The 26122-nt window shown below is 31.4% G+C and overlaps 2 protein-coding genes across 3 annotated transcripts; one reads left to right on the top strand and one right to left on the bottom strand.

Annotated features, from left to right (window-relative positions):
• Positions 1 to 998: 998 nt before the first annotated feature.
• RpS27 (ribosomal protein S27) lies at positions 999 to 4565 on the bottom strand. The gene is made up of 3 exons (XM_088227890.1): positions 4530 to 4565; positions 3938 to 4157; positions 999 to 1136 (listed from the first exon to the last, which is right to left on the bottom strand). Exons 1-3 carry the CDS (start codon positions 4533 to 4535, stop codon positions 1108 to 1110), a joined length of 255 nt encoding a protein of 84 aa, XP_088084016.1. The 5' UTR covers positions 4536 to 4565; the 3' UTR covers positions 999 to 1107.
• Positions 4566 to 5866: 1301 nt separating this feature from the next.
• On the top strand, positions 5867 to 23784 carry l(3)05822 (SH3 domain-containing lethal (3) 05822). Of its 2 annotated transcripts, none has more exons than XM_088227887.1 (4): positions 5867 to 6300; positions 8078 to 8907; positions 15123 to 15383; positions 21004 to 22336. In XM_088227887.1, exons 1-4 carry the CDS (start codon positions 6279 to 6281, stop codon positions 21361 to 21363), a joined length of 1473 nt encoding a protein of 490 aa, XP_088084013.1. In that variant the 5' UTR covers positions 5867 to 6278; the 3' UTR covers positions 21364 to 22336. The 2 variants fall into 2 exon arrangements, with proteins under 2 accessions (XP_088084013.1, XP_088084015.1); XM_088227889.1 differs by lacking the exon at positions 5867 to 6300 and adding an exon at positions 6639 to 6945 and having other exon boundaries at positions 21004 to 23784.
• The last annotated feature ends 2338 nt before the right edge of the window (positions 23785 to 26122 follow it).

Raw genomic sequence — 26122 nt, 5'->3', positions numbered from 1 at the left:
ATCCGCTGTAACCTTAAGGTTGATCCACTGTGGCTCATTTCTGGGTCACAGTGGATCGATACCTTAAACCAGTGGTGGCTAGCATTTTGTATACCATATGCCAATTTTTCACATACAAGGTCAGATGCGCCATACAACTTGAACTTTTTTACCATATTACATTCACGTCTGGGGTTGTAAAATAGAGATAGGAATAAGAACTGCTATGCTTGAGAGGAAAATGAATGCCTCAATCACGGAATTCAATTAATTAATTTGCCATGGCGCCTATTTTAAAATAATGGCCACAAGAACGCAATGCGCCACCTGCAGTTCGTTCAATGTACCACGGTTAAACCAATAAAATAAAAAAACTGGTATCCAATTAAAAAAACTATAAAATAACAAACCGAAACCATTACTTTCAAATTTAACAGAAACTTCAGAGTTACGGCGGTTCAAAAAAGGTATACACGGTACCGCATGCTTCCCTACTTGTACGCAAAAAGAAAAAAACCATCAGACATCAAACTTTTTTTTTCTCTAAATTGAACTTCCTCAACCTTTTGTCTCTCACATCAACTGAAAATGTCTAGCAAAAACGGAATATGGAAGTCGAGGCATTTACAGTGCTCATCAATCTTCCATCTTACGTTCGCCCTTCTGTCCATGTTTGAACTTCAATATTTCTGTAATTCTTTAGATTGCTTTATGTAAGAAAAAGAACTGGATATTTTATATAGGTGAGATTCTTATAAAATTATTATTGGCTTTCTTTAACTTTAAATATTTTTGTATGAAAGTAAACAAATATTTAATACTTAGAAGATTTATTACAGTTAAAAAATGTTATACATATAACAATATTGTTTTTAAAAACACATAATTCAATAAATATTACTTAGTTTTATATGCGCTCACAAATCTGTTCTTTTTTTCTAATATTTAAAGTTTTGGGTAACTTTTTATTACTGGAATGGTTATAAAAAAAAAAATGTTTCCACAATGAAAGTCTGGAATCTTTCGGATTAGCTTTTATTACTTTTTTTTTTACATAAAATTGTAGAGTAAATCAAACACACAATGTTGCATCAACATCACATTCCGCCTCCCACTCCAGGTAGGTTATTAGTGTTGCTTTTTTCTGAAGGAACATCCTGAAAAAGAAAAATATATATTTAGTGATATTGACAATAAATTGAGGTTAACACATAAACGATGCTTCTTATGAAATATTTTTATAATAAAGATTAAATAAATCAAATAAGGTTTTTGTTCCTATGAAACTTCATTTGTACCAAATCAGAAACTAAAATGCAATATGTAAAAAGAGAAGTGGTAGTTTTAATTTCCAAATTATTGATTGATCTAGAAAAATCATGTAAGTGCTATATAAAATTAACTACACTTCTTTGTTTTACTCAGATAGCTAATTTGAATACATTATGAAAGATTTTTATTTCATCTATTCAAGATCATATTGAATTTTTATATTAATTTTATGAATATAGTGTTAAAAACACCAATGTCTTAATGTATACAATATTTGTAAAAGATTTCACAAAACAAAATCGTTAAGAAGAAAAACATGGTAAACTATTGAGATCTGTTTTTAAATAATTGCAATATTTTTATTTTGTCCCAACTTGACAGAGGTCTTACAGATAAGTTTTTTTAATAAAGGGGGGATAATGATATACTATACCAATGAATTAATCACATTATTCCGAATACCAACTGAACCATTAATTTTGAGGGAAAATGACACATTTTAATCATAATTAAATGCCTATAAATTAAATTTTGCATCTTATCAATCACCAGAATTCTTAAAATGCAACTGAGCAGAATTGAAATCAAGTCATTTTGCATTAATAATTAATACAGATAAATAACATTTAGATTTATATAGATTAGATAACTGAACTGCAGATACAGTTTAATTATTAAAATAGTGGAGGAGATTGAGGTGTCACTTTTTTGGAAACTGGAGATGCCTTTTGAGAAATTTTAATTTGGGCATATTCTGATGTGTTTTTTTTCTATCTATTTTAAAATAAAAATTAAATAAGTGGGTGCACTATTTGATTTCTTATTTTTTTTTAAATATAATCAATCATTGATTGATTGAAAATATTTATGAAGGGTATAAAATGATGGTAATATGAAGTGATACTATATGTTATACCGGGGTTTTTCTACCTTTTTTAATACGGGACCCCCAGGACCTTTATTTTATCATACCTACAACTCGTATATTTGCGATTTCAACGACAACGTATTTAATTGTCTTTTTTTGCGGCCATATAATTATTAATCAAGTGCAAGGTAGAAGCGGGCGCAGCGGGATATATAAATCTCATAGATCTTGCTGCTGATGGCATGATAAAATGGAATTTAATTCACATAAAATTGAAGTCTTTTGTATGAACAGATTAGTGCAAATTAGTGCGGTAGAACAAATTAGTGGTTGAAAACAAAGTTGTTTTATTTATTTAATTATAATGAATAACCACAGGGCTTCAAATATAAAATTTATAGAAAGAAGATTATTCAGAGCTAGCAAAGGAAGCTTAAAAATTATTAGCACCATTTGCCACATCCTACCTACATGAACTGACGTTGGTTATTTGCCTCTTGAAAATAGAACCACGATTCGACAAATTGGTAAAAAAAACCAAGCAGTCAGTCTTCACTCTGATATTGTTTCGTTTTTGCTGTAGCGTAGAACCTGAACTCCTTGCTTTTTAATTTTACCTTGCTTGTGACAAGCCAGGTTGAATCCCTAGGGGGTCACAACCCACAGTTTTAAAAAAAAACACTGTTAAACAATAAGACATTGTGTCATGAATTTGACATAAAATGCGTAATGGTTGAAAATGTTTATTTTTAGTAAACATTTTCAATGGCAGGCTTAAAGCTAGAGTACTCGCACGAATTACTATAGTAATCCAGGGCATTTATTATATTTTTGAATTACAACACAAGGCCGGGAGGTCCAATTAAAGGGATGAATAGCACAGACCCCCAGGCTTGAGAAAAATCACATTTCAGATTTTTGTGTTCTTATCTGGAATCAAACCCGGAACCTTCCATGCGTGGATCAAGTGTCTTAACCACTAAACCATGGAGGCTAAGTTAAGCGTCTGTGTATTCATCGACCTTAAAAATCAGTGTCACACAGACACTGGGTGTGAGCACACAGGTATTAAATTTGGAGTTAAATCATAGGGACTACCGCGAGCATTGAAGTTACAATTTTGTTTAGAGCGAAAGATCGTTTTTTTCTATTAACAAAAATATTTAGTTATAAATATGGTATCTTGCATCGTTTGTGGTTTATTATATATTTAATTTTTATTTGGTGTAAATAAAATGGCAATGACAACATTTAATTTGTCTACAAAAAAATGTGGTTATAGCCTGATTAGTTAAAAGTTTTTTTTATGTTTCTCATTAATCCAAAAATACTGTTTTTTAGCCGTGTTCCTAGAATTAGAGTTTTAATTTTTATCTGCGCTATATTTGATGTTGTGATCTTTAAATTATAATATATTTTATGATTAGTGTTATTTTTATTTTGAAAATAACAAACAATAAAAATCGTATTCTATTTATGCATACTATAGTATACCACGCGAACATTGAGGTAAAAATTCGTGCAAAAAAACAAATAAACCAAAAGAAGGAACAAGTTGATATTGTATTTATTATTATTGCACAATATTTCGCAACACGTTGACATTGTAAACAGACAAGTTGCAGGGTGTTGTGAAATTTAAATAAACACAATCTTATTTAAGATTTTTAATGAATATTTAATAATACGATTAAATAAACAATTGCAGCGAGATGTTTTAAGGAAAATTAACACGAATATCTTGAAAAATTATTGCAAATGAAATCTTTTTGTTCTCAGTGGAAGAAAGCTATAAGTTTAAATAATGATCAATTTTACCTTCCGTTAGTCTGGCTCGTCCTCCGGTAGGTTGACACAGGATGGTAGAACATCCAGGGCAAATTACTGCATTCTGAGCATGACTGAACACTGTTGTGATTTTGTAGCATCCAGGGCATTTGACGTCCATAAAGTATGAATTTGGATGCTGCACGAGCCTCTTCAGCTTGTGTCGCCTCTTCTCCGCGGCGGGCGAAGGGTGCAATAGATCCACAGCGAGCTAAAAAAAAAAAAATTGAAGCCTAAGACATAAGGTTATGTACGTATTGAATATATTTATCTTGAGGATTTTTTCCCAATTACTAAACAGGGCACAACAAACATTACAAACGCAACATCACTTTAAAATTTCAACCAACTTCAGCGATAATCAAAACATTTAATCGTAAACTGGCAAGGCATGTCAAAAACTGCCATGTGTAAAGATGAGACGATAGGAAGGCCGATTAAGATGTGAAAGGTTGAACGGGAAGACGAATTGTGTGGTTAAAAATTAATGCGATATGCGGATTAATATTTAAAGCACTCTGATGGTCGGAAAATCTGCTAAAATGACGTTATTTTTAATAAAACGTTAGAAGTCAACACGAACCGGCATGGTCTCAGCTCAGTTGCAGAAACGGAAAAGGAAGTACAATTGGCCATAGACGAGGTAGATAGGTCATTTTATTCTTTCAATTCCATAGATTTTAACTAGTTTCTTTCAATTCCATTTTTTTATTGCATAAGTACTTGTTTTTCTTCACAGGATTTACATGACAAAAAAGCCCATGACGTTTACATAAACAGTCACGTCACTAGCGTGTAAAGAAAAACGAATTTCAGTCATTTGAAAAAATAATTTATTTATAAAAAATACAAAATTTCAATTTTACACAAATTTCATAAGGGTTTTTAAAGCAATTACATATAATTTTTTTCCGTGTCTTCATTCATTATGATCAGTTCTGATGCTACCCGGAAAGAGGATGTAGTGCGTGATAAAAAAAATATTTTGTAAGACAGTTGTGAAAAGCAAAAAACCTCTATCGTTTAATTCGTAATTTTTAAAAATCAAAAGGAAAAATCCACTAAGTTTCTATTTCAGAGGTGAGAAAAAGAGGATACGGAAAAAAGTTGTGGAAAATACATTTTAATACCCAGCCAATTGAGAAAAAAAAAATTACAACTGACGGGAATCAAACCCGCGACGCAAATTTCACAGTTGACCATCTAACTAACTGCACCTCGGCATCAGCTGTCTATAATCCTAATCATGGAATAAGTAGATAATTAGCGAATTGTTTGTGCATTCATCAAAACTTTGACATCTGCCAGCTATCTTTTTTCTTTGATTATTGCATGTGTATCGTTATTTTGTGACTCTTTAAAAAAAATATTAACCGAAAAAATATTTGCTTTATATTTAATATAGTTGGTTTAGGAATGACGTGTCGATTTATTGTATATGTCAGTGTTTATATGGTGCAAATGGAACCCATTTCGATTATTTCTTGCTATGAATATAAAAAAAGTTGAAATATCTATATTGATTTTATTCATTTTACAATACTAGCAAAGCTTCAATCACCCTTAAAAGATAATTTATTTAAATATACATTTATAAACTCCTATTTCCCGACTAGACATGAAATGGATATTGATATGGACGAATATTGTGATGGCAATTATTGATTTCGTAATTTAATAATTTTCCTTACGTCCCGAGTCTTTTAAAATAAAAAATAATGTGATCCAAAAACCCCGAATGAAATTGATAATTTAGTTATTTTTTTACCTTTTATCATTGTATTGTAATACTGTATCGCGAACACGATTCATAAACAAAATATTAATTATGACAACATTATTCAGAACAACCAACATTATTTAGGCAACAAAATTACGATTGCTAAAGTTTGTACTGGTTACTGGTTACCTTCAGACTTCAGATTGCTTCAGATTTCAGTTTGATGATTGATGTGTGACAAAGACAGACAAAGAAGAAACAAGAAAAACAGAAGAAAAAGAAACATAGTCAAGTGAGGAAGTGAGGGGTCGGATCGTTTCCCGTGGACATGGAATATGGAATCCTTTTTTTATGTAAAATTACGGGTGTGAAACGGCGGTAAAATTGTTCCAAGGGGTGACGGGTAGGATTTTAGTCGAATAATCTCACTTTACAATTTATTAAACCAGTTGAAATATTTCATTCGTAAACAGGAGGAATACTTACTGTCAAGTGATATAGGATTTCTCGCGAAAATTCTACCGTTGAGTTTTTTTGTTATTGTAATAACGAACTATTTCGATACCAATGTCTACGTTTTGAGGATAAATAAATGTTTCACCAAAAAAGTTAATGGAATCCAGAAAGCAAATGGGTAAGATTTATTTTTCCTAATACATGCGCCGTATTACCTCAATACTTGTTGATTCATCAGTACCCGTTTTTTATGCTTCACGATTATAAATTTAAAATTTGATTAGAACCTTAAACATCGTAAAATCCGTAGGTTGGATGTTTTAATTCATATTATTTACGCCGTTTTTAATCGTTTAAATATGAATCCATTGATTTGAGCCATAGTTCTCTTGTTTGTAATTTGCATCAATTATTGCTATCAGCTCCTATATTTTATCATAGTACGTCAAAACCGTTTATTATAACGCCGAAGGCCATTTCACTTCGTGCCTGGCACTGACCAGTACGGAGGAGAACAGTTCGACATGTGAATTGAGCGGTGGGTGGCGTCATATGAAATTACCGAAACGGTTCTTGTTTCTTAGATAAAAAGTGCGATGCGAAAATTGACATATCGGCAGTCGTAATTTGTAATTTCTGCCCAAAGTAGTTCATCAGAATGTCTCATTGAATCTAAACGTCACCGCTTGTTACATTGCAAGTTAGCCACAAATGAGAATGTAATTAGGAATGAAATAATCATAAGATTCATTTGGTACAGATTTAATCCGACTTTACATATTAATTTATTTGTTGTTTTGTGAAAATTTGTTTTGAGCGACAGGTAAGCAGAGATTATGTTCCTATAATCACATTACTAGTTTATGAAAATGTTAAGTTTTAGTTTGAGATTAAAAATTAATGTTTTACACGACTGCTTTATTTGATTAATTCCTGTTGATTGTACTGGTTATACTAAAACAAACATACCATAGATATAGACCCCAAGTGTTAAAAAAATATGTTTCCGAACTTATGCTTGCGCTTTTAAATGTATCATTCTTAATTTCTACAATTCTCCTAGGAAACATAATGACTATAATTTATTTTGCTTACTGAATTAAGTATTTGAAACGGCTGTAAGCATGCAAAATTTTAATTCAAATACCCTACAATTACAACGCGTACACAACTTGTATATATTTTTAGGAAGTTTGGATTTTTGTTTTGCACTGGTACCGTAAGATTTTGCGTATTTTATTTATTTATCATATTTGTCTACATAAAAATGATAATATGAATATAAAGTTTTTTTGACTATCTAACTAGGGTAAGTAACCCTGTTCTAAGAAAGTAAAAAATATATTATTTTACTAGCTAAAATCACAATATCGCCGCTTAGATAATAACGTAGCGTAAAATATTTTTGTACTTTTTACAGGACAATGAAAAAACTGCCTATTTTATTGAATTGAAGAGGAATTAGAATTCAGTTTTTAAAAGGTGGCATTTTATGGAAAAACATTTCATTTGAATACATTTAAAGGCGTACTTAATTTGAGCTTTCAATAAAATAATAAAGTTTTTTTTTATCATCTTGTAAAAAGAACAAAAATAACTTAGGCGATGTTAGCTAAACGATAATATCGTCGGGTTTCTGGCACAAGTTGGTAAATACAAATTTTCGAAAAATGAAATTGCTTCATAACTGGCATCATAATATAATCTTTGTTTAAAAAGTAAATAAAAATATTTCATATTTTATAAATACAACAAATAATGTTTTATTATATTCTGCTTGCAGTCTTATTTAAATTGTTGAATTGGGATGAGCTTTTAACTTTAAAAGTGCTATATGTCGCAATTTGTAAAATGTTGATTACCAACTTGTGCCAGAAACCTGACGAATGTAATACTACCAATGTTTTAAGGACCGAGTTTAAAGAGAAAAAACTTAAGTAAGTGTGTTATTTCAGACATGAAGTATCCTTCAAGAGCCGCCCCGCCACCCCCCGTCTCTGCCAAACCTCCTTCGTCGTGGGAACAAGATTTATTCACCGATAATCATTTTGCATCGACAAACAATCCAGTTCAAAAGAAAAAGCCACCGCCGCGGCCTCCACCGCCGAAATTTATCAAAACTGCCGCTCCTAAACCCGATGTTCCCCAGAGACCGGCACATTTTAATAGAAAGCCTACCATACTTTCGAGTTTGATTAACAGAAAACCCAAATATAGTACGACCGAATCGGTCAAGAGCGAATTTCAGTCTCATGTTGTTCTCCCCCCTCCTAAAATTAGTGCAATCAGTAACACGACTTCGTTGATTGACTTTTCGTCTCCCCCAAGTTCTCCGACTCTGACGACCAGATCGAGTAGCGACGGACTGAGTGTGGACAGCTTTGGTTCCGATATCACCACGTCCACGGGACACAACAACATCAACGGAGGCAACACATCGCAAGCTGAAAGTGGATTCGAAGACGATTTCGATTTGATTTCAAATACGAAATCGCTAAATAACGAAGATTCGTGGGTTGGTTTTGATCCTTTTTCGCCCCCGAAAAATACTCAGAAATCAACTGTGCCGAGGCCAATTTACGATTCGGACTTTTTAGATCCCTTGTGCAACGGTAAAACAGTTAAATCAAGTGTTCAGACCCACAAATTGCCTACTATTATTCGAGCTAAACCTGCAAGGCCCAAAACTCCCAAAAACTCGTCTCTCCTATCCGGTTCCCTCGGGAACTTAAAACCTTCATCTTCCTGCACTAATAACGGTCTGAGTTTCCAGTCTGCTGTTGAGGTGAGTTTCATTTTTATCTTTTCTCTATGATTTTCTGTAAAATGTACAGAAGTTGGTCTAGTGCATTATATTTAGTAAAAACATGGTAAGACATCTGAATGACGAGACGAGTTACGACGAGAATATTTGCAAATATTTACGTAAAAACAAAATTATGATGAATTACATGTTTCAACTTTAATTAATTATTAATCTAGTAGAAAAATGTATATTAAATATTATTTATGTAATGACTTCAAACATGACTTACTAAGTCTGTTGACTTTTCAATCAAACATAAAATTTTGCTAACAGGCTTAACATTTAAAGAGCAGGTAATAAATACATATTATTCAGATGTATAAAATATATGTAAATAAACAGAATTGAAAACTGATAAGAAGATGAAAATTATTAAACATATTATATTCTGCGTAATTTTGTTTATCGAATAAAATAATGAATTGATTCTTAGCACTAGTTGTTATCATACTCAATTGAACCAATTATTGTTAATGTATTTTAAAATTTTCTTATTTACTTAATTCAAAATAAGATAATATACAATAAAAACTTCATACAAGTGTATACAAAATAATATGTATATTGAAAAAATTAAATTTAAAATTTACATTAATTAGTTTGTGTATTGTTTCTACCTCCAATGCATAAGATGCTCGTGCTTAGAGAAAAAGTCATTTTAGTGGGGTATTGATTTTATTAGTCCAAATTATATTTCTGTAGTATCTTCATACCAGATTTGAACTTTTGATTGTTAGATAGGAGAAAATGTTTTTTTATATTTTAAAAAAATATACTCAGCTCACCACTAAGAGACAGTTGCGATTTTTTTATTCGAAAAGTGGGATATTTGTGCAAAATCTCCTTTTTGCCGGAAATATGGTAGGTATCAATAATCTATCGAAAAGTCAATGGAAAATTTGTTGACCAACATTGATAAATCTCTTACCCATAATATAAGTTCTTGTGCTGTAAAATGCATTTTATTTTTATTTATGCACTTAAAACTCATGACCTATTATGCCGTGCAATACTTTTGATAATATTTTATTACGAGTTTCAACAATTTTTTAATTCCATTATACTTAAGAAATATTTTGTATAATTTTCAGATTATTTTTTTTTTAAATATTTTTTTTAATTTAGAAATGTAAGTATGTTTTTAATCAAATCCTTGTTTGAATTTATTTGACCGTGCGACCGAATTTATTAGTGCCCGAACTTTTGACCATTTGTTTGCGACCGTGCGACCAAATTTATTTGCGCCGTGGTGCAGTTGGTTGGACGACTGGCGTCGCGGGCTCGATTCCCGCCAGTTGCAAGAAAAAAATCCAAGAAGTATTTTTTTCTCAATCGGTTCGGGTGTTATGTGTATTTTTCGTTACTTCCTTCCATATCCTGCTATCCCACCTACTGACAAGCGTCTAAATAGAGGCTTAGCGGGTTATTCCTTTAAAAAAAGGATAAGAAATTTGAAACATGTATGTATAATATTGCTCTAATGTAATCTGGTATAATCATATCAATTAATCAACTGATAAAACTAATATAGGTATTATCAGTTTTGTTATTCTTTGTGCCTTTTTGTTTAATTAAAAATGTAGGTATATGTTTGTCTTTTTTATATTTTTCCTAGTTATTATGCATGCATTTTTAGAAATCTTGTCGATGCTCACATTATAAACATGTTGATAATTTTCACTAGTAAAATTGATCCACAACAGCACAGAGTAATTGAGGGTATTAGAAGCATACTTAGAAATCTCCACCAAAAACGGAAAATTAGTTATTGATGCCAAAATAAAGTATACATAAAAACCTACCTACCTAAATAATAGCGTAATTCAAAACCGTCTCTAAATCTTGCAAAAACAGATTTCAATTATACTACTTGACACCACAAACTTAGCATTCTCCATTGAGTCAGTTCAGCATAATTAGAAATCTCTTCAAAGTTTTTCGCAAATATCTCGGTAACTCCTTCAATGGAGATTTCTAAGTTTGTTACCAATACCCTTATAAATATTATATTATATGAGCGCTCTGTTTTCAAACAAAGAGTTAGTGCCACTCTTGAGTCCTATGTGTGAGCGGTTTTTTTTTTCAAATCAACCTACAAAGATCCTGAAAATCTTTCATATAGATTTTTCACCGTAGTTTATGAATTTGAGTGTTTCTTCACCATTCAATGATTTTTTTTGCATATCTTATTGAACATGTATTTTACAAATAAAAATATATCTAGCAGTTCAATATCTAGATATGAAAATGTAAATATAAAAACGTTTTAAAGTCAGGTAACAAAGTTGGTTATATGAATATTTGAATCAAAATACTGTTAACGTTTTCCTTAATAAAAATCTTATTGGATTTATATTGTTCGGGCTTCGAGTACTGTTAATAATTTTCTGTTCAAACATAAAACGGTAAATATTTCTTCATCCACTTTACACAGTTGTAATGTTCTTTTGTTATGATGTGCTAGCGTTAGTGTGGAACTATGGCCAAACATTGGCACAGTACTTAGTCTGTATTTTCGGTCTGTCTACTTTGCCAAGAAATTAGACATAACACTCATTATGGATGCATAGTATACTTGCTTTTTATATTATTATATCCAAGGTAATAAGTTATTAGAAAGACACATGCCAACTGATTTGGAGAGTTAAATTATAAATAAAGAACTAACTAGAAATAATCTAAAAACAAGCAGGAAAATGTCCACTATGTACACCAAAATCATAATAATACAATAGAGTATGCAACTAGTATGCGGTGGCGGCTGAAGGGGTTAAAAATGGGAGGGTAATTTTTTTAAACTATAGTAGGGCCAATTTAATATTTATCAATTTAACATTTGACATTTGTCAGTTTTAACTTCATAGTGAGTGACCTGCTTAAAAACATTGATTAAAGTGAATGAATCGATTCGGACTTTAAACATAATATATGTTAATTGAATTCAGTTACTATGAAAAAGTACTTATAGGTACTGTAATTTTATTTTAAAAAATATAAGTCGAATCCCTGTACCATTTTTATTTTCTATCGTAAATTTAAGGAACAAAATAAGACAAGTACATAATTTAACAAAATTATCAACATTCGATTTTTCTAGGTTACATCCCTAGTGTTTAAAAAGAAAAATGGTTCACTGATGCAACATTGTAACGACGTTTAGAACAGAAAAAGTTTATTATGTTTAGAATGGTTTATTAGTGAAAGTAAATCGTAAAATTACCTTCTTTTGTCATTATTACAATAAATATGTAATCGTAATTGAAAAAAGTTAAGCAATTATGCAGTTCTAAATTCGAAAAAATAAAATAATATTTTATACACGCCCTTACAAGGTTATGTTGTTGAATTTTGATGAAGTGTCAAATGTGACCCATTAAATTGGCCCTACTGTAAATAGGTACATGTGTATTTCACATTGTACAATTTTTGCCCTAAAAATACATAAATATATCTATGTTTATTTTGATTTTTCCAATATGATACACAAATTTACAAAATACCCATCATAGTGTGTGCACTTTATCTTGGTTCATAGAGTTTCTTAAGAAGGTCTTTATATGCTTTAGCGTCAAAAAACATATTTTCTCAACTGTCGTCATCGCAATTCCACAAATAAAAATTACTGGTACATTTAACTTTTAAAACACAAACAAATTACTAAAAACATACAGGATTTTAATTTTACGAGTCAATATTAGTTTAGTGCATACGAAACAGGACCCTAACAAACACTAGGTAATTGGACACATGCAAGAAACAATATATTGTAATAATATTAATTCACAAAGCACATTTCAATCTTGTAAAAAGGGACGAGAAAATATAAACTTATGCTAATCCTTTCCATTAAAAATTCATCCTTTTTAAGTATAGGTATGTAAAATACATAGGAATTCATTTATCATCGTATCTCTTCCAGTCCAGACCAATGCCAATGTTATATTATTATTATCAATCTTATTTTCCTTGTTTTAAATTGTTATCTTTACCGGGACAATGCCCGCGTTCCACCCAATTTTGAGCGAAATGTTTCCATATTCACGTACGCACGGAATGTTTTATCTCTTTCTTTCTCACGAGAAAATCTAGAGATAAGACATTAGCTATGGGACAATTACAGAAATGACCCGCGCATTTGACATAACATGAATATTTGACGACGCACGTGCTGAATAGTATTCTAGATAACATCATCTATAAAAACATGAAGATCAACAGCTCCTTTTATATTTGCATAGATTTTATACTTATAGATTGCATTATATTATATGCTTTTTTTATAATGTATTTTAAGTAAATTATTTTAATTAGTGGCAAATTTTGGAGGGTCACTGACCCAATGGACGTAAGGGCATAAGCGTCCTTGAGGTGATTTTCACAAAAATGGTGCTATATAAATTATCCAAACATTAAGGGAAAACCGCCACTGCGAGTATGTTTTTTCATTCTAAATTTTGTGAAGTAAATTACGCGACCTCCGTGGTGTAGTGGTCAAGACGCTTGATTCACACATGGAAGGTTCCAGGTTTGATTCTCGGTGAGAATACGCAAATTGAATGTGATTTTTCTCAAACCTGGGTGTTCTGTGATGTAATTCACCACTGTACTTGGGCCTCCTGGCCTGTTTTGGTTTTTTTTTTGTTGTTAAAAATTTTTAAAATACTAACTAAAATGTGAAATTTTCAATATTAAGTAATTATTACAACATAGAGACATTTATTTAAAAAATTAACATAAATGCATACACGGAAAAAATATTTATATAGATTTAACTCATATTAACTGCTTTAGGATTTCATTTCAATATACCCTTCCGAAAATTGTAGAGATGTGGAAATTGCAAACACTAGGCAGAATGATATGTGATAGTGTAAACCAGGCAATGCCAAGTCATAAGCTCTGTAAATGATATGATTTCCAAAATCCTTAATGATTCGTTCATCTTGGTTGGGATATTGGTTTAAGTATTTATTTTTTATTCTTTCTGAAGTAATATAAATAAAACCGTTATTGGTATGTGAGATTCTTCTAAACAATTCCAGAGAGAAGTATAATCCACCTGAAATATTATCAATATTTCATGCACTGTATTTTTGACCAGTTTTTTTAAAAGCCCACGTTCTTTGTGAATCTGAAGACCCTTTAAAAATAATTTAAAAAATAGGTCCTTTCTTATTATTTTTTAAATGTAAATATTCTCATAATTGTTTGTATTTTCGTAATATAGGAATACGCCCATTCACCAAACTTTATATCAGTTATGACTCTTTAGACTCTTATCTAAAGCTACACTGTATGATTTTATCAAAACAATTTACATATGTCCGCTTTTAATTCAAACCATTTCCTGATTAGCGACAATACTCGAGCTGTAAACACAAATCATACTGTTTTTACTGTTGATCAAGAATATATGGGAATTTGGCAGAAAAATGCAAAACTTTAATTTTTAAAAAAAGAATATATCCCCTTTAAAATACTTGCCATTTGCGACGATACGTTGATGCCAACGCTTAATCGAGTTGTCCATGCACTTTTCATATGCCTGCAAAGGATTTATTCAACATTTTCAATGATTCGGCACACGAAATTTCATTAGCAACAAAAAAATTGAGGTACGCTCGTTGTTCCAATTTTTTATCCAATGAAAAAATCGCCTCACAGCAATTTTTGGACTCAAACAGATGCTGACAGAATACTGAACATCCAATCGCCGTCAAACTTTGACAGATTGAATTGACTAATTTACACATTCTGGACATTGGGGCATAAAAACAAAAGTTGCTCTTAAAATATTGAATAAATAGCAGATGTTGACTTCTGGTGACATGGTTGGGAAAAGAAATTGATTGCAACAGAGATCAGACATAGCTTATAGCATTAAGTTTAGAATTGTTATTGAAAATTCTTGGTGGAAGTTCATTGTAATTTATTATAGATATAAAAGATGAGTGATGCAAATGCAATGACAGTCACTGGTTAATCCTAATTTGTGGATTTAAGTATCACTTGTCTTTTATTTGTATAATTAAAAATAAAACAGAATCAAAATTGTTATATTTCCTGATTTACTGTTTTTATTTCTGTATATTATATTTTATTTAACAATTGCTACCATTTGCATTTATGTTGCATATATTTTGTAAAAGGTTTTTTGGAACTGTCAAATAAATAATAAAACTATGCATTTTCAGGAAAGCTATCCAGAGTGTGGAAGTGTATTTGAAGAGGGTAATTACTCCCCCCCGATGCCGAAAGTGCCCCCCCCTCCCCCTCCTCACGTCCGCGAGTCTTCTGAAGACCTAGTGGATGAAGCGCCTTCCCGGGAATGGACTCCGGATGATGCTGCAGTTCCCTATCAGCCACCATTCTACGTCGATACAGCTACAGAGGAGCCGTACGGAATAGCGCTTTATGATTTTCCCGGAACACATTCGGACGATCTTCCATTCAGGGTGAGTTTTTTTGATGATTTCTGAAACAATTGCAATTTACAAAACATTTAGTAATTTGCAATTTAACCTTTTCTGTGGCGCTAGGTATTGCTATGGCGATTTCCAACAGGCCGCGAAATTTTAGATAATTTTTCGAAAAGATAAAACCTAAAATAATTACTTAAAAACATGTGTCAAAAAAGAATCATTAAAACTTACCAAATAAATACACAATGTGTCATTTAAGACACCATTGCCTCAAAAAAACGCAATTAAAGTTTTCACAAAATGTCAGGGTTGTCACATGCCAAATACATTCATATTTGAGTCGTTTATTTCCAAAATCCGCTATCCCCTATGGCAGCCGTAGGAAGATAGCAAATTTTGGAAGATGATTAATTTCATATATTGTATTATCTTCATACATTGTATATCATATATTCATATTCTCCTTCCATTTTGGGTCCGTAGAAGAAAACAAGATTTTATCAGTAAGCTAAATTTAAGCTATATTTAGCCATTGTAACAATAAAATTTAAAAGTAGGGAAAACTATTTTTAAAAACTGACAACAAATTGTTAACACACCGTATTTAGGTCCCGACAATAAAAAAATGTTATAAAATAAACAAACGCATTTCACTAGAGATAAATGTGCTTGTAAATTGAGAAATAATATCAAATGTACTTTCTTTTATCCCCAAATAATAGTTTTATAATACAAAGAAAATAAATAAACTAAAAGAAATAAATTAAAGACTCCCAAAATTAAGTGTCGAACATAGCTCTCATATCAACAACTGTAGTATTGATAATTTTGATAATTCCTCATCTGCTAGTGTATCACCAAGATTCCAACAGATGTTTCCAAGTGTACAAAATCTAAAATCGTTCAGAATACTTGACTTCGACGCGTAAAGCACGTACAAAGGCACGCGTCTTTATGCGCTATTTTTGTATGGCCGACCCTCTGAGCACGGAAACGGAGAGCATGTGAATGCCCTTAGAAAGTATATATAAAAAACAATAAATTATTGTTTTGCATATTAATATACTACTTTAACACTTCCGTGGTTATGGCAGCTATAGCTTTTAAAAATCGTATCTCTCATTTAGAAAACGACGGCTACAAGCATTACCAAGCGTACACAACAGTTAGCTTACTCATAATGGCATCAACTCCTCCTCAATGGGCGCAGCGCTGCAATTGCAAGAAATAAATAAATACAAATGGATCTTACTTTTTTTTATATTTACCTCGTACATCGTAGTACATAATTTATATTAAAATATAAAACATAAAAAATATGTGTCCTCACATTCTGTTCTCTATCTTCAATTGAATATTACTAATCATATAAACAAACAAACAAAACAAACCATCACGCCGTTTCTCCGTAGGGGTAGGCAGAGAGGATAGAACGCCATAACACTCTATCTTGGCATACAGACCTCGCTTCCTCTACATTCATACATTTTCGCATGCACGCACGCCGATTATTCCTACTTTTGACATGTCTATCTTCAAGTATTTGATGGACTTGATCGTGCCATGTCTTTCTAGGTCTTCCTCGTTTTCTGCATCCATCAACATTTGCATCGTAGATCCTTTTAGCCGTTCTTTCGCTGTCCATTCGCTCTACATGTCCAAACCAACGCAGCACCCCTTTCTTGATTCTGTCAATAATGCATGTCTCAGCCTTACACACTTCACGGATCTCGACATTTGTGCACCTATCATACATTGTTTTACCACACATTCGCCTAAGGGATCGCATTTCGACAGCATTCAACCTACTTTCATCATCATTTTTTCAATTCCATACTTCGCTCCCATACATTAGAGTTGGAACTAGAAATTCGTTGTGAACTGCCAGTTTAGCCTCCTGCGATAAGCATTTGTTTGCCAAAGTAGATTTTAGTATGATTAGTAAAATTTAGGCTTTTTTATTTCGGTAATTCTCATTCTGAATAAACATTGGAAGCCATGTTTTCAAACTAAAAGTTCAAACCACACTAGACCGGCACTGCACGGCGCGTCGCAGCCACACGAAATATTAATTTTCTTTGTTTTGGACTGAACGAAACGCACTACAGCTGCGCGGCACTCGATACAAAATTTTGACCCGCATCCCCGCTTAAATGCAGCGACGCTGTAGCGCTGTTTGACCTTTAGTTCCCAATTATTATTCAAACGATAATTTATTATTATTTTATAAAATATTGATAAATTTATGGCTTTAACGTTTACCCAATAACTCATTTTTGTTCAAGTTTGTTAGAGGTACGATCTTAGTTTACACAGATGGCTTAACTTGATAGCTTACAGAACTGCAAATATTCTATATGCTTACCTTGCACTATTACTCAAGTGTGAAGGACATTTTATTTACCATATATGGACGGTGTTATGCAATAATCAGTTTAGCGCCAAAATACACTTTTGTTTATTAAATCCAGATTATTGATATATTTTTTCTTCTTCTTCTGATATATACACATTTTGCCTTGTATTTAAAAAACTTAAACTGTTTATTACAGAATGAATAATTCGTATTAATTATTATAAAAATAAAACTTTGTTTCAGGAGGTTACACGATTTTATTATTTTAAAAGAACATACTACAGTTTCGGGTGAGCACTCCTTCCATCGACGGGTATCACCCGTTGTGACTGAAACAGCATTGTGTCACTTAATTGGTGATGGCATAACACTGTCCATATTATTGTAATACAGTACAGAAATTACAAGCGGTGACGACCATCATTACAAAAATAGTCATTTAAATATTTTTTTTATGGAAATAGTCTTTTCATCAATAGAATCCACTTTCAAACAATATTTTGTGTATGTCCAAACGTTTCTAGACAAGGCTGGATACATGGGGTTCACACATAGGCAGAATGGTGAATGTTACACCAGATCGCTTCACTTAAACCAGACAATGACAGGTCATAAAATGTAAATGCTGAGATTTCCTAATTTCCTTTCGAAAATGTTCTTTATCTATATTGTTATATATACCGCTGCCAAATAGTTAAATCAGCCACTCGATTGGACGGCTAGGCTGTTCATTAAATGCCGGCATTCAATTGAATGGCTAACGAACGCTTAGTCAAAATGTTGAAAGCAACGTTTATCGAAAGGGCTGAACGTCGCTTACCCTCTTTAATTTTTATACAACAATAATAATTGTTTTATTTTAAAATTTATTTCGCTATGTGAAGTTAGGTTAGGTTGGGTTAAGTTTTTTTTCTCAACTTGATCCAACCTATCCTAACATAACCCAGCGGTTTTTGGTTCCAAAGGACTAGCTTTCAACCAGCCAACACGTTGAACGTTGAGCTATCTTAATTCATTCAACAAAATAGCATAGCCTCTTTTACAAAATTAAAGATTATATACCTATGTCAAAAGTAAATTGAGTTACATAATCGCCTTCTGGGGAACTGGCAACAAGACAGACATAACAAGAATACAAAGACAACAAAATAAAAATCTTAAACTAACATACAACCTACCCTACCCGACCTCTACGACTGAACTGTACAAAAAAACACACCAGTTTGACATAAACTACTTGACTAAAATTGATACCTTAAAAATTGTGCACAAAATAACACTGGGAAACATACAAGACGACGACATAATATTAGTCAAAAATGCTGACATACACAAATATAACACCAGACAACAACAACACTATCATATTGAAAAAGCAAAGACAAACACAGGACAGTCAAAAATACTACATAATGGACTTAAACACTACAACGACTTACCTTACTACTTGAAAACTTTTACTGGAGACAAATTTAAAATCAATCTGAAAAAGCACATGATGACTGAACTAACTAGACTAGACGAGACATAAAATGACTAGACAATATTTAATGTCTAATGTAACCCTAACGGGTTTTTTAAAATTGTAAGTAAATAAATAAAAAAACGAACGGTCTAGCCATTAAATTAAATGCCGGCATTTAATGAACATCCTAGCCGTCCTATTGAGTGGCTGATTAGACGATTTGGCGGCGACATATTCACCAAAACCTTTTTTATACTCTAGATCTAAAACTGAAGGCAAAATGATCATTCTTCCGGTGAAAACTTCTTTTTTTTCAACTTTTATAGGTCCTCGTGTATGCAATATGCTCCCACAAGATATATTATGCTTAGCTAAAATCTAATTTAAAATTCATACAAAATATCAAAAATGGGAAGGAGCCGCCAGTTGGAGCAGCAATTAAGAGTTTTTGTGCGATTCATAATTTTTTTGTCAGTGTGTCGTATTTTCAAAATGTTATTTTGACCACTGGTCAGTTTTTACCTTCTTGGACTTTTTTTCTATATATTTTGTTCAGTTTCACACACTGTGATGGTTTGATATTATTAGTTCCATAATATATTATGAGATTTCCATATTAAAATCATTAAACCTCCTCATAAAATATTTATAAAAAAACAAATGGTTGCTTACTTCTGCAGGGGAGAAACGAGAAGGGGGGAGGGGGGAGTCTGATATACCGCCAACCGCGTGGCGGCGCCCCCCCTTGCTTCTCTTATTTGTTTTTTTAATACTTTCTTTTTAAAAAATTTGTTCGTTCTAAATATTTTTTTTATTATGCTAATATGTCTTCTTGCCCATACTGATCTTCGTGGTTTCGGATGTGACAGGGTTTAAAGAACACTCTGTATAAAAATAAATAAATTTTGCCCACCTCAGAACAGGTATTTACCATTTCTAGTGAGGATAGACAGTATCTAATATGTTGGCCTATATAATTTAATTTAAATTTACTTTTACATATTTTTACTCCATCTAATTTTACTTAATCATACCCCTTTTCAATGTTTTGTGAACAGAACATATTGTATTATTTACTGTAATAAACGCCGACTTTCGCCATTGATGTGCTACTTTTTAGATGTAATTTTTAGAAGTACAAACATATTATGTGTATTACATGATTTGTAAAATTTGTCTGTAAGTAAATAGTAATTAAGAGTTAGCCCGTAGATAGACCTTATTTGATTTTTTAAAAGTATAATGTATAGCGCTCTTGAAGTGATTACTCATGAAAACAGCGCTATAAAAATTATCTAAATTTATTATTATTTATTAAACTGAACATGATACAATTTTTTTATTTTTTTAAAATTCTGTGAACCTGAAAATTTTGATGGGAATATTACACAGGCTTTGGCTATCTCAAGCGATGAAAGTGATGTCATATCAAATGTGCATAAACGTGTACGTCCATTGTCTGACAGTGATTAGTCTTTGTAAGTCTTGATAAGTATTTTATAATAATTAAATTGAGGTATAATGAAAATTTTTGAAGTCCCGAATTGATTTTTATGTAAGGAAACCTAATCCACCATTGTTTTTTTCTAGTTTACTTTTTTACACTATGTAAAAAGAGCTTCTGGTGAATGTCAATTTCAACTTTTGTTATGATAATCCTTCCGCAAGTTAATAGATAGTTTTTCAAATGTATTATTTTTACATGCAAAAGTACAAGATTGTCATTTTAAAAATATGCGACTTTTGTGTGATTAAAATGTTTTATTTGTTGTTCCATCAAAATACAAGTCGGCATTTTTTATCACGTTGCTAATATTGTTTTTTTTTTTCAGGCAAACGATAAGATAAGACTGCTCAAAAAACTCAACGACGAATGGATGCAAGGAAAGCTACGCAGCGGTATGGAAGGCATGTTTCCCGTCAATTTCATTCAAATTGTTGTTCCACTCGCCGAATCCCCAGACCAAGCATTACCGCAATCAGAACAGTTGTTACGTAACATAGTCACTGCAATGTACGACTTTAAACCCGAACAAGATGGAGATCTGGGGCTCACGGTTGGTTGTAAAGTGGATGTACTATCCAAGGTAGATGACTGTTGGCTGTATGGGGAAATGGGAGGTAACAGAGGACAATTTCCATCTAATTATGTTGATCATATTCCGTCCGATTTACCAACCAAACAATCGTAAAATGTATTCCCTCTTTATGAGTCAGTATTCAATTACTCTTTAACATCACAATTTATATCTTTATCTGACAGAAATTTAGATTACTGTAAAATTGTACAACTAAATTATTGGCACTCTTAGAGTAATAATACGCCCCTGGCTAATAGTCGCCCATTTGGACAAAAACCATTCTATGATTATCAACTACGAAGTTAGCTAATGTTTATAGCAATACAACGGACCGTAGGTACTTGAGTCGAGAATTGGAAGCGCGAACGGAAACCGTCCATTACACGTTTGTTGTTAACTCAAAACTAATAGAGCTAAAGGGCTTCTCTAGCTAATTATTACTCTGAGTTGCCACTACATATTGTCGATGACTATAATTATACCAGTGTTATAATATTATCAAAAACAATTCTGGTATTTAATCTTTTATGATGCTTGAATTTATTTTTATCTCGCAGGACTGAATTGTTCGCAAAGAACCCTTTCCTATTCAAAATGAAATAATTTGTTAAAATTGAGAAATTTACATTTAAAATTAGTTTCGTCTACATTCAATTATGTTACGGCTCATTAATTTTTAAATGTAGCTAGATTTATGGTATTTATTTGTAAATTTAATTGATTATTTAAACAGGTTATAAATAAAGAGATTCAAGTTCATATTTGTTACATTTTAAATAATTGAATTATCTGATACATTCCATTTTCATTTTTTAATCATTTCAAAATCATTACGTTTGAACAATACCGTTCAAAGGACTTGCACTCTAGAATGTGTATTTTCTATGTTAATATTGTAACATGTATCTACAAATGAAAATGTTTTCGGTTTGTTATATATTTTTTTAATAATTACTTTAGCACAGTCCAAATGGTGGCTGGTGATTGAAATTGTCCAAGTTTTATTTATTCCAGCTACCTACATACATGGGACATTTTATTGTATTCACTTTAATCTTCCATTAAATATTACCATAACAAACTGTAGTTGTTTTGTTTGTTTATTCACTTGTTATTACATTTAATAAAGTTTTGTTCAGATTTGATTAATCATCCCCTCGATTAGCAAAAATGTGAATTTTCTTGTCAAACAATAATTTATTATTGTTTTATCATTTAATTCTGTACATTAAAATGTCATTATCGTAAATTAGTTATTATTTAGTTGGCTTTGAAACTATTTTAAAAGCGTGTACAGGGATTGTGAGATTTATCAATAATTTAATATTCTTTACCCAAAGCACTTCTATTACAGAAATGTGAATATGTATGTATTTTAGTCCATAAAAATCTGTGAGAAAGACTTAATTGAATCTCTATTTACTATGGCTATACATTTAATATGTACCTATTGCTTTTGATAATTCTTACGCTAATAAAATTAAAGATAAAACTCCCTTAAAAAATGGGATTTCATAATCAATATACTAAATCTACTTCTAGTAAAATGTCAGTACCTTTGCGCAGTATTTTAAATAAAAAAATTAATTCAACTATTAATTTATTTATATTCACAATTTTCATCCAGAAACTAAGCTTTGTATTTAAAAACACGCTAGGTTATAAGACACTTATATTCAATTTATTATTAAGTTTACGTAATTGAATAATGTATACTCGCTTTAAATGGTTTTTTAAAATCCCCTTGAACCTTTGTTGATGAGCAATTATGGAACAAGTTGTTGTCCTTTGGACGCTGAACTTGTAATTTGACCTATTCTCATCCTTTCATAAAATCACATAATATGACATAGCTGTATGAGGAAAGAACAGAATTATCTGTTCAAAATACAAATGTGGTCAGAAATACACCAGTGTGTAAAAATTAATGTGGAAAAACTTGTATGAAGTGCGTTTCTCGTAAGTAGGTATAACTGGTATGATATATGTATACATAATGAAAGGATCATTCTGTTGTGATGATTTCCTAAGACTTTAGAGTAACAGGGTAATATTTGTGTCTTAAAAACCAAAATAGCTTCCTAAGGTTAGAAGAATAAAAACAAAGTTAAGTATTAATTGGTGACCAGTACCTTTTTTGAAGTCATTTACTAATTGGAAGGAAAGTGAGATTACTCTTTGGAGGAAAGTTTTTCTCATCATATTGAGGATAAAAATGGCAAATGCCATAATGATTTGCGGGGATAAATTATTATTTATTTGTAATATTGTAATGATAGGCATTCTACTGAAATCTATAAATATAGTATTATGGTAGGGACCAAAAGATTTGTGCCGGTGATATTGGCCTGAAGCTTTGTAATGTGTAAATACGATGTTGATATGTACTATTGCATAAAAATGTACACCATTTCTCAATTGAAACAAAGTACCGCCATATCTGAGTTATGTTTAGTTTTATATATTTTTACTAAATTTGTGAACAGTTTTTGTACATAGTATTGTGTTATGAATATATTTGATATTCCCATACCAGCTTGTTTTTGTCCTACTTGCATAATATTATGTTCATACCCCATTTCAATTGAACTTAACCTTGCTCGCTTTATTCCAGAGAATTTGTCCTAAGTCTAAATTTGTCAAAAACGGGTAAACAACCTGTTGTGTATGCATAGTTAAATAAAAAATGTGGGAGCATCTAAGCATTTATTTTTCTACAGTTTAATATTTTTTTTATAAAAACCAGCTTATGTTGTTAATTTCTTCATCATTATCTTTTTCTTTATATTACGTGTCAACTATACAGATTAAAATCTATATCTATTTTTTAGGAAATGTAGAAAAATAATTGTTATTTATAATTATATATAATACAGTAAAACCTCGTTTTTACGTTCCTCAATTTTTTATTTTGCCGCTTTTTACACTGAAATGTTCAGGACCCACTTTTCTTCATACATTCTCATACAAATATTCCCCCAATCAACGTTTTTTACATTTTTCATCACCCCGGTTTTACGTTAAATTTTTTTCGGAATTCATTTGGTGTGTCAAAAAAGCCAAAATTATGTCATAATAATGGTGCCGCGCGCCACCGCCACGCGAATGAAGAAGGGTAGAATCATATTTGAACACACCGGACTGTGTCCGAAAATTCCTTCACTTTGCCCCACTTTCACCGCGCGCATGCTTGAAGTTGCCGCGTAATGTTAAAAGTAATTAGTTTTTTTCTCTAAAATCTTATTGTACACGCGAAAACATTGATTGACACAACAGCGTAGATAAGTAAAGGGTCATTAAGTAAGAGTACCTAATTGAATCGAGGAGAACTTTTAACTTAAAAAAATAAAACAAATTTTATTTTACATAAAACTGATATTTTTGTCATGTTAAATAATATTTGATGTTTTAAAGATAAAGTCTGCCAAATGTCCACCACGGCGTTGTTTAATCTGAGAGGTCCAATTTCTGTTAGTTCTCTCATTAGATGAGCAAAGTGCTAGTCCACGATTGGAAAGTTAAACTAAACTCTCAGATACCGAGGTGCCGGGTTTTGAAGAATGTTGTATAAAAGAGAAAGAAATTGAAAGTGTATGCCCTGTCCAAAAGAAAGCCATTTTAATTCTTTTCGAGAGAAAGACATCAACATCAACTTTTTACCAATTTCCTCATTCCTATAAATAATACCTTTTTAATAAAGAACATATATTGATACTGTATTGACAGTCTACATAGTTTTAATTTCCCCTTTGTTGAGTAAGCTTTTTGTAATATCGACTTTTAGAAACAGAACTAATCATTAAAGTTTGACATTTAGATAAATGGCCTTTTGTGCCATAAAAACATTTCTCCTCAAAATGCATTGAGTAAATTATGCTTCGCTTTGTTGGTTTCCAAAACTCATCTCGCCGTACTCTTTGTATTATTTTTATCCACTCCGTTTTCCTTCTTTCATCAGCAGGGAGCTAAAATTCCACTAAATCAATCAAAACCGATGTTCTCACTAATAAAAAGTAGCGTAAAAAAAATACTGCCCTGGCAACATTAACAAAATGTCCATTTTATTTTCTCGGACAGGTAGAAAAATAATAAAAATTTTGAGTAATGCTATTGCTACTTTCACATGAAATGTGATCCCATCTTGTTTCTGGTTGATCTCAGCAGCATTTCTACAATTTAAAACGACATAGTCTACAGGCGATGTCTACAAAGAAACTAATGGGTCAAATGTAAAACTACTCGTTTAAAAGTAGTTTAGTCGCCTTCTGTATGATGCGCGTATGCGGTTTCTGGACTATCTTAATTCTATGGCAATTGAGCTTGTTTTTGTTTAAGTGTCTTCCTTTAGGGTTAGTTTTTGTTTTTATTTAAACAAAAAACGTCATAAAAGTGTAAAACAATTTTACAGCGATCTGTATGACAGTTGTTTTTAGTGATGCCATGGAAAAAAAATGATACCGTTTAAATAAAATATCCCAACATTTAGGGGAAAAAATATTGTATGCAAATTCAAAATTTTATTTTATGCAAATGCAAAAAAATATTTACAATTATCACCGTTTTTACAACTTTTCTGGAAGTATATGTGTTCACTTTAGTGTAGCAAATTAATTATATTTTTATGTAATTATTTTATTTTTTCCGTACATTTTTTATTTCCGTTTTTTTTACCATTTTCATCAGTTTTACACCTTTGTCTTGCACCCTTGAAAACGTAAAAAGGGGTTTTTACTGTATTTAGAGAGAGACATAAAAAAATTCAAGGGGTATGATATACATTCTAATTATAATATTAAAATAAATAATTTTTTATTCCAACTAACAAGAAATTTACTGTAATTAAAAATATTTTATATAAAATTTAGATTAA

The sequence above is a fragment of the Micrasema longulum genome, unplaced genomic scaffold, assembly GCF_059751315.1.
Source record: "Micrasema longulum isolate JH-2025_06_02 unplaced genomic scaffold, ASM5975131v1 h1tg000548l, whole genome shotgun sequence".
Lineage (NCBI taxonomy): Eukaryota > Metazoa > Arthropoda > Insecta > Trichoptera > Brachycentridae > Micrasema > Micrasema longulum.
Note: the sequence above shows the minus strand (reverse complement) of the source record. Positions and strands in the feature narration are given on the sequence as shown.

Excerpts from the sequence above, each read along its gene's own strand:
- RpS27 (XM_088227890.1), bottom strand. Across the intron at positions 1,137-3,937 it reads ACGAGCCAGACTAACGGAAG|GATGTTCCTTCAGAAAAAAG; the intron begins GTAAAATTGATC and ends TTTCTTTTTCAG.